Source organism: Chelmon rostratus, chromosome 15, assembly GCF_017976325.1.
Source record: "Chelmon rostratus isolate fCheRos1 chromosome 15, fCheRos1.pri, whole genome shotgun sequence".
In the NCBI taxonomy this organism is placed as follows: Eukaryota; Metazoa; Chordata; class Actinopteri; order Chaetodontiformes; family Chaetodontidae; genus Chelmon; species Chelmon rostratus.
This window is the reverse complement of record NC_055672.1, coordinates 20,612,223-20,622,126: the sequence shown is the minus strand read 5'-3', so window position 1 is coordinate 20,622,126 and position 9,904 is coordinate 20,612,223. Positions and strand designations below refer to the sequence as shown.

Sequence of the window (9,904 nt, the reverse complement as noted above, 5' to 3'; positions counted from 1 at the left end):
ATGCACAAACACTAACAATTATCTTGTAAATGATAATGAAACGAAACACAAAAAAGTGATGAAACCGTATCTCATTAATAAAATGTAGATGAATATTATTCATTTGAATGTGCTTCTATATTGGGTGCGGTAAACATTTGTGCATGTGAGGCTGGTTCAGTGGCTGGAGTGTGGATTGGTGGAATAACAAGTTGATACCTGATGCAAGAAGTTGTTTTTCAGTACCTTTCTGTGCACTGCTGTATTATGCTGTGTGTCTGGTTGAAGGGCATGCACAAGGCCAGCTAATCCCCAAACTTCATTTACAACAAATCAGTATAATTAACGATATCGGAAACAACTGTCATACAAAAAACAGTGAAACGCTAAGAGAGCCTTTGTACAAGGTCCTTTCAATGAGTGTCCTTTTGGAGTTCAAATAAAATGTTGAACTCCAAATGTTAAGATACTGAAAGTGTGAATAGCTTTTTTGTCCTTTACATATTTGATTCAAGTTCCATACTGTGTGATTTATGGGTTTGGAACCAGACCATTTTGATTTGTTTACCAAGTTACCAAGAATGACTGGAAGCTGAGTTTTGTAGTTGATATTACTCTGCAACCCATTGAACATATAATCTACCATCACATCAAACACATTAATCTGTACATTAAAACCAACTTTTCTGTTTAAATGTGCACATCTGTCCAAAAGAATTTGGAATTATCACAGTGAGAAAATAAATGAAATATTGTGTCAGTATCCGAATTGCAAAAAAACAGACGTATCGTCTATATTATGCTTAAATCTTTCAACATTTCTTTGACAGTGTAAAATATAAAATGTTAAAGGATACATCTTTCACTTCATTATTGATAATTTATTATTAATAATTGATCATATATATTTAGAATCCAACTAGCCTCTTTCCACTAACAGTTCAAAACATTTCTGATTTGTCTGTTACTGCAAAGTTGAGAACTAAAAATGTGTGAATGTTTTGTTTTTTTTCTCCCCCTCCTTGAACCGCCATCTTACTGTGGTGGAGGGGTTTGAGTACTCAAATGATCCTAGGAGCAATGTTTCCAGGGCTTATTGCCCCTGGTCGGGTCTCCCAAGGCAAAGAGGTCCTAGGTGATGGATCAGACTAAGAGCGGTTCCACAGCCCCCAATGACAGATACAAAAGCAAGGAAAACTACATCGCCTGGACTGGCATTACTGGGGCCTCATCCTGGATCCCACAGTGCCCGGCCTGGCATAGCCCGAAGGCCCATCACCCGCAGGAGGGATCAGAAGGGGCTGATGCAATCCCTGGACTCTGAATCTGGCAATGGGAACATGGAATGTCACCTTGCTGGGGGGGAAGGAGCCCGAGCGGTACTGGCTAGAGATAGTCGGGATCACCTCCACGCACAGTCTGGGTTCTGGAACCCAACTCCTCGAGAGAAGCTACACTTTCTGCTCTGGAGTTGCCCGAACCCTAACCACCTGGTGGTGAGTTGGATCCACTGGCAGAGAAGAAAGCTGGACAGACTTGGCAGGCCCAAACGAATAGTGAGGGTCTGTTGGGAACGATTGGCGGAACCCTCTGTCAGAGGGGTTTTCAACTCGTACCTCCGGGAGAGCTTTGACCAGATCCTGAGGGAGGTTGGAAACATTGAGTCCGAATGCACCATGTTCTCCACCTCCATTGCTGATGCAGTTGTTCGGAGCTGTGGCAATAAGGTCTCTGGTGCCTGTTGTGGCAATCCCCGAACCTGATGGTGGAGACCGGAAGTAAGGGATGCCGTCAAGCAGAAAGGAGTGCTATCGAGCTTGGTTGGTTCGTGGGACTCCTGAGGCAGCTGACGGGTACTGGCAGGCCAAGCGTGCTGCAGCCTGGGTGAATGTGGAAGGAAACTTTGGTCATGGAGGAGGATTACCGGTCGGCCTCAAAGAGATTCTGGCAAACCGTCCGGCAGCTCAGAAGGGGGAAGCAGTACCCTGCCAATACTGTTTACAGTGGAGGTGAGGAGCTGTTGACTTTGACTGGGGATATTCTCGGGCGTTGGAAAGAATACTTTGACGATCTACTTAATCCCATTGCCATGCCTTCTGTAGAGAAAGCAGGGGCTGGGGACCCAGAGGTTGGCTCATCCATCACTCAGGCTGAGGTCACCGAGGTAGTTCGGAAGCTCCTCTATGACAAGGCACCGGGGGTGGATGAGATCCGCCCTGAGTACCTCAAGTCTCTGGATGTTGTAGGGCTGTCTTGGCTGGCACGCCTCTGCAAGAGTGTGTCGCAGTTGGGGCCAGTGCCCCTGGACTGGCAGACCAGGGTGGTGGTCCCTCTATTTAGGAAGCGGGACCGGAGGGTGTACTCCAACTATAGGGGGACCTTCAGCATGTGTGCAGCCGAGTGTGAAGCGGCTGGGATGAGAATCAGCACCTCCAAGTCTGAGGCTGTGGTTCTCAACTGGTCACTCGGCTGGCCTGGGAACGCCTCAGAGCTGGAGAAAGTGTCTTGGGAGAGGGAAGTATGGGCATCCCTGCTTAGACTGCTCCCCCCGTGACCCCACACACAGTGGAGTCACATTTCAAAGCTACACAAACAAGGGTGAGACCAATTACAAAGCCCCTCTACGCAGAACCTAGCATGAACTCCTCCTGTTTTCTTCTGTCACCTGTACATACAAAAACTTACATGGTGTCACTGCCCTCCAGGTCATCAAGTGCAAGGCCGCAGTGGCCTGGGACCCCAACAAGCCTCTGGTGATTGAGGAGATTGAGGTAGCCCCACCACAGGCCAACGAGATCCGCATCAAGGTATTAATTTTAACACTAAATAAATGTGTCAAAGTAATGTGGAAGTGTTGCCAGTGAGTGTTCACTGTTTGGTTGCTGTCTTTGCTGCAGATTGTGGCGACTGCAGTGTGCCATTCGGACCTGTACCACCTTTTGGAGAATATGCATCAAGATTGGTTCCCCACAGTCCTTGGCCATGAGGCAGCGGGGATCGTAGAGAGCGTTGGGCCTGGAGTCACTGAAATTCAGCCAGGTCAGTCTTGAATGGAACAACATTTTGGAATATACATGTGTACATATATAGATAAATTCACCTACTGCAGAGCATGCAGTAGTTTGACCTACTACATGCCCTGTCAACCAAATTACATGTCTTTGAAAAATCACTTTTTGAAAGCCCCAGTGGTAAAACATCTAAAGGTTTACAGATAATACATTAATCTTTATGTGAAAAGAAATGTAAAATTTTTTTTTTTAATTGTAGTGTATGAGGTGAGTAAACTGCGACCTATTTGTGCTATTCATTAATTATCCAAATTTTTTTATGCCTCTGAGCTGAGCTGGAGGCATTATCTTTTCCAGTTGTCCATTTGTACGTCCCATTCTCGTGAGTGTGATGTCTCAAGAATGTCTGAAGGGAATTTCCTCAAATTTTGCACAAACCTTCACTTAGACTCAAGGATGAACTGATCAGATTTTGGTCATCCAAGGTCAAGGTCACTCAGACCTCAACTTGTGACTTGACGAGGCAGTAATATGAGTTTTAGACTCTTCTAAAAGTGGCCTAAATTTTTTGCGTGTCACATAGCAACTTCTTGTCTTTCAGGAGATAAAGTTATCCCTTTGTTCATCGGCCATTGTCGACAATGTCGCTTCTGTAAGAGCCCAAAGAGCAACCAGTGTGTGGATTCATGGTGAGCTCAAAAAACACTCCTCTCCTGCCATCCACTCCATTTTCTCTTCATTCCCAACTTTTCATTTGATTTCTCAGGGGTGTATTCATACAGTTCTGCATCCATTTGACAGAACTATTTTATACAATATAACTCAGTCAACACAGTTAATTTAAACACAAGATACTTGTGCTCAAAAAGAGGATTCATTCTCAGTGAAGTACCTTGGACCCCTAATCTGCCTCTATACATGCCAAAGAGCAGTGATTCCTAACACGTCTCTGGGGGTCATCAGGTGGATACCTCCCTTTAACAGTGTTTCGCCTACTTAGTCCCACGACACCTCCAGGAGGCTAGGCGGTGAACTCCGGCATCCCAGAGTCACCCCCCCTAGTGCCAGTTCACACTGCTCCTACACAATCCAAACAGCACTGCCACGTTCAACTGACCCAGGCCTGTTTAGGAGATGCTCCAGGTAGTGGCCAGTATCGATACTACCATTTAGCTAATGCTAATGCTAACCGCTAAGAAGAACAGAAGAAGACAATGCAGTTCCGATGCTACCATTTAGCTAATGCTAATGCTAAATGCTAACCGCTACCTGCTAAGAGGAACAGAAGAAGACAATAAAGCTAGATTCACCTATACTGTTAATGTTAACTGCTAGATGCTAATACTAACTGCTAAGATACTATCATACTACCACCGCTTTAGCTATTGTTAGCTGCTACAATGCTACCACAGGCCTAGATGCCACATGTGACTGCCAATTGCCGCACTACCATCATCTACCCCTGCCTCTCATCAACTGCACCAATAAAAGCGGGGTGGGAATACAAATCCTGGTTCGGGTAGGGGGTAGAAAATAAAGAGGTAGAGTCAAAGATGAAAGTAGGGATTGGATACAGACCCTTGTTCGGGTAGGGGGTGGAAAATTTAGAGGATGCTGAAAGTGGAGGCCTAATCCACAGACTAGATTTAACAGCCTCTTCTAACATCTCCTTCAAGAAGCAAACCAAACAGCAAAATTACCAAAAAAAAGAACAAAAAAAAAAAGAAGCCAAGTCTGTATCTTACAACACAAACTCACCTGAACACGCCGCATGGTCCCAAAGAGAGACTCTAGCTGGCCACTCTCTCCCCCACCTTATCTGCACTTCCTCTTCCTGGATCTCTTCCTATTGGGAGAGGGAAGATAGGGCGGGGAAAGCAGAGCAGAGGAGGGGTGTCTTGTTCGGACTGTATCCTCTTCTCCTGCTGGATTAGGCATGTTCTCTGCCTCCCCCTACTCCATCACTGCCTTTATTTCACCCCCCAACTACTATTATTTCTCCTAATCCATATCCACTGACTAGACCTAGCAGCCTCATCTGACATCTCCCTCACTGTCTTCCTCAAATTTTGCCCTTGCACTCCCAGCTCCCTCAACAGTGAAACAGCTGACCCTGCAACAAAACCTCTACACCCCACTTCAACCGGACAGACCCTGGTCTTCCATCCCCTCTGCTCAGATTCTGTCTTTAAATCTGCATACTTAGTCTTCTTCCTTTCATAAGCTGCCTCCACTGAATTTTCCCAAGGGACTATTAACTCAATAAAATACACAGTCTTTTTACTCATGGACCATAAGACAATGTCCGGCCTCAGATTATTATTAACTATTTCCTGGGGCACAACTAGCTTTCCTCTCTAGTCCACCTGCATTTCCCAATCATCAGCCCCTACCAGGCAGCCACCTACCTGCCTTCTCCCTGACTTAGCAGCTCTATTTTTCTCCCCCTCTCCAACAAACTGCACACCTAACCTCTCCTTTGTAGAACTTCCAGAATTCACCTGTTACCTTCTCTCTTCGATGCCTGCGGCTAAGCTTCTCAGCACCTGATTATGCCGCCATGTATACCGGCCTTGTTATAAGCTAATTCTACAACCTGACAAAATGTGCTTTAAACTTGCTGTACCTGAGCAGAGTGGGCACGATTGGTCGCCCTGTACCCAGAGACTTCAGGTTCTGCAGGGTTAGCAACACATCGTATCTCGCCCCTATCAGAAATTTAATACGGCCTTCCTCCATATTCCACAGGTCCCTCGAACTAAGTTTCCTTTTCTCAACACCTTCCCAATTCAACCATTGTCCCTGTTTGGCCTGACGAACTGCTTTTTCCCCCCTAAACAACTCCTCCTGCCTATGCACCTGTTCCACTACAAGCTTTCTTTTCTCCTTTAGACCTGCTTTGTTCCACACTGGTTTGCCTGGGCCAAGCCCCAGGCCTCCCCGGCCAAATTGAACATTTCCTACTATTTCTGCATGCCTAAGAGCTGCCTCTGCCTCCTGCACTGCTGCCCTTGGGTTCCCCCTAGTAGGATTAGGAACCACATTGCTAACTAACATGTCCTTACTCCCGGGTAACAAAAGTTCTGTCCTAACCTTAGTGCATTTAAACTCCTCTGTTAGACTGGATACTGGTAACTGAAGCTTTCCTTTCCCATACAAAGCTACATTGCTTAAACACCTGGGAGCACCCAACCATTTCCTAGTATAAGAGCTAACTAGCCTTTCCATTCTCTCTGCTACAGATAATGGTTCTTCATACACTCATATTGGCCACATTAACCTAGGATACAAGCCAAACTGCAAGCACCACAACCTCACTTTTCCTGGGAGCCCTGATTTATCTATTCGATCCAGCCCTTCTGCAACATCCTTTCTTAATTTAGGTGTTGTTTGGTGACACCAGAGAACAGATACTTCACATCTTTGTACTTTATACTGCAAATATTCAGCAAAACTAATAGACAACAGCACTCATATTTTGTTTCAGGACAGCTGCTGCACGTCCCAATATGATGGCAGGGCCAGACTCCAGGTTTACCTGTAAGGGCAAGAAGGTGCTGCAGTTTGTGGGAACCAGCACCTTCTCTGAGTACACTGTGGTTAATGAGATAGCTGTGGCTAAGATCGACCCTGCTGCTCCTCTGGACAAAGTCTGTCTCCTGGGCTGTGGGATCTGCACAGGATATGGAGCAGCAGTTAATACTGCTAAGGTGTGTTTATTTGACTGTTGCACATAGATCAATTATTCCTCACCATTATTATTAGGCTGAAGGAATGGAATTGGGCATTTTGTCTGTTGCACTTCAGGTGGAACCGGGCTCCACATGTGCTGTGTTTGGCCTGGGAGCTGTGGGCTTGGCCGCAGTCATGGGCTGCAAGGCTGCAGGAGCCGAGAAGATTATCGCTGTTGACATCAATCCAGAGAAGTTTGAGAAGGCCAAGGTGTTTGGCGCGACAGACTTTGTGAACCCCAAGGACCACAATAAACCCATCAGCCAAGTGCTGTGTGAGATGACTGACGGAGGAGTGGACTTCTCCCTGGAATGTGTTGGGAACGTGGAAGTCATGGTGAGATGATTTGATTCGATGTGCTTCAAGAATATAATGATGACATACTACCAAACCATCACAATGACAGCCTTTATGCCAGTCAGAGTCAACTGAGCTCACTTTTTTCCAGCAGTAGTTATTGAAGAGCTGAGTGTCATTTATTAAGTTGCCCAGCCCACGTTTCATCTGCGGGTCCACAGATTGAAATCTGCATCCTTCTGCTTACAAGCTCACTGTCTCTGTGCTGTTTCTCCGTCTAGCGCAGTGCCTTGGAGTCTTGTGTGCAAGGTTGGGGTGTCAGTGTGATTGTTGGCTGGACAGACTTGCAAGACTTTTCTGCCCGACCCATTCAGCTGATCGCTGGACGCACATGGAAGGGTTCTGCATTTGGAGGTGAGACAAATATCACTAAACGGCTTTTGGCTTATGTTCAGCAGTGTCCTAGCTAGCTGCGTGCTGGACAAAAATCTATAGCTCTTATTCTGTCTATTTTGTGGCCTAGGCTTTAAGGGTAGGGAAGACGTGCCTCAGATGGTCAAAGCTTACCTGGACAAGAAGGTGAAGCTGGATGAGTTCATCACTCATAACATGACTTTGGACCAAGTCAATGATGCCATTGAACTGATGAAGCACGGAAAATGGTAGGTTTACACTCCCATACTTTCTCCACCATTTATGACTCAACAGCAGCACAGATAAATGAATGGGTGAATGTCTGCTCACTTCTCACTTATTTTTGTTCCACAGCATCCGGACGGTCCTGAGTGTTTCTCCACAGTAAGACCACTGTGATGCTGTCCATGACCCCAAAGTAATTCACTCATTGACCACTCTGTTAAAAAAGATCTCAGAGTTATATTTCTATAAATAATACAATGCACAGAAGAAGGGGATCTATCAAATTATACACATTTAACCTTGAGCAATCAACAGTGTTTGGTCACTAAATGCTAAACACGGGAAAGTGTTTCTAGGGCAAAATAAATTGTCTGACTGATGGGCTCTGTGTCTTCTTTGTTTGTCATCTGGTTTTATTGTGTTGTACGTCATAGACACAGCATTTACATGTCTACAGCATTGTCTGTCACGTCTCTGAATGCTCCATTAAACTGCATTTAAAGTGTCAGTCAAATACTTTTAGCTCCGACTTGCTTAAACCAGCCTAATTACATCATGTTTGCTTAACTTTGTCGAAAGTGTAATTATTCTGCCTGGATAGGCTGCGGCAGTGCTTCTGCCTGTATTTAATAAATGATATGATATTGCAGTTAAACAGCAGACACACTGAACCACATTTTATGAGACCATATAAATACATTATAACAGCTAATGTTGAAATTAGAGTTCGTGACTGCTCTTTGTTTTGTACAAAAGTCTAGGGTGGCCATAGTTTTCACTGTTTGAGCAGAATCCTTGTTTTGGTCGTCACACAGTGGATCTACTGTGGTTACCTTTACTCAGTCTTGTAATAACATGGGCTGTCGTGGGTGCAGCATGATAATTGAACATTTCATCCCTTATTTTCTACTTTGTTTGACGAAAGTAGCACCACAGCCTCATTTTTTATTTCTACAGGTCAATCTGTTCATTGACAGAATCATGAATGCATGCTGGCAGTCATAAAAACAAAGGGTAGAATACAATGCTGGATATTTTCACATACATGTTTAAATAATTACAAACAAATATACATTAATTAATAGACATTGTAAGAAAGCCCAATTACAACTTGTCGATGTCCATCAACCAGAGAAGTGGAACATGTTAATTGCAAGAATCCCATAATGTAGAAATGTTGACAGAAAACCTGTTGAATTTAAGAATAACACAACTGTTGGGAAGTGAGTCTGATTATGTGTGTCACTGAAGGCAGTTATGTCTTGTAGTCATAATTGTTGCTTTTTCTTCTCGTGTAGGCAAGCAGACAAGAAAAAAACTTGCAAAGTGCTTAGGTTGTTTCAGGGGTCTCAGTCGTCACCACGTGGATGAACAGATGATTCGACAAATAAATGGGTGGAAGGCTGGTGCCTACATACTGTGGCAGCAGCTGAGTCCTGGTTGCAGGATTACAGTCGACTGTGCTCGGGAGAGGAGGAGGAGGCCGTACCAGACCTGGCAATCACGCCCTGCAGTTAAAACATACACACACAGACAGTCAAGGAGAGACACAGGTGGGAGGGGAAACACAAGGACACAATGGGAAAAACAGGGGAAAACTGCAAATCCCCCAACAGTCGTATGCTTTTTAAACGACAGCGCCTTGACGTACATTGTCTATGTTAGTTCTGCTTATTCGATAAATATGACTTTCAAAGACTGAAATGTACACAACCTTTGTCTGATTCTGCCCTCAATTTTAATAGTGTTAGACAAAAATGTTTGATAGCTAAACACAGACCAGTGTGAGAAGTAGATTTATTGTTTCAACTTTGTATGACTTCAAACCCTCAAGCCTAAAAAAGTACCATTAAATCATTACTCCATTTTTTTTTACTGTTTGTTACATTTGTAAGACTAAATATTAAATGTCACAAGCCACATTTCATACGCCCATTAAGATATATATATGTATATGTATATATACATATGTATTACATGAACTTTGACTTGGTGTGAATAGTTGTTCTTTCGCAGTTACTATGTGATAGTTATGTGATATGTAGCCAGAGAATAATGGCTACTTTGAACTTAGAATACTATGTACATATACATACACACCCACACATATATACGTGTGTGTGTGTATGTATACGTGTATATGTGTACACACACACACACACACACACACACACACACACACATATACTGTATGTATAGGAGCCATTATTTCACAACACTCCTCTTCGCTTCTGTGAAGGCAAGGA

The 9,904-nt window shown here is 44.3% G+C and overlaps 1 protein-coding gene across 1 annotated transcript; it reads left to right on the top strand.

The window, feature by feature from the left end:
* The first annotated feature begins 2,395 nt into the window (after positions 1–2,395).
* Positions 2,396–7,924, top strand: LOC121618577 (alcohol dehydrogenase 1-like). The gene is made up of 9 exons (XM_041954091.1): positions 2,396–2,497; positions 2,616–2,786; positions 2,877–3,018; positions 3,592–3,679; positions 6,478–6,700; positions 6,798–7,058; positions 7,301–7,433; positions 7,543–7,681; positions 7,788–7,924. The coding sequence occupies exons 1-9, from the start codon at positions 2,396–2,398 to the stop codon at positions 7,819–7,821; spliced, it is 1,293 nt and encodes a 430-aa protein (XP_041810025.1). The 3' UTR covers positions 7,822–7,924.
* The last annotated feature ends 1,980 nt before the right edge of the window (positions 7,925–9,904 follow it).

What these genes read in the sequence shown, in the direction of transcription:
- LOC121618577 (XM_041954091.1), top strand. Translation starts at nt 2,396, where the DNA reads ATGAGAATCAGCACCTCCAAGTCTGAGGCTGTGGTTCTCAACTGGTCA. An exon ending in AAGTGTCTTGGGAGAGGGAA is followed by an intron (nt 2,498 to 2,615) that starts GTATGGGCATCC and finishes CGCAGAACCTAG; the next exon opens with CATGAACTCCTCCTGTTTTC. An exon ending in AGTCACTGAAATTCAGCCAG is followed by an intron (nt 3,019 to 3,591) that starts GTCAGTCTTGAA and finishes CTTGTCTTTCAG; the next exon opens with GAGATAAAGTTATCCCTTTG.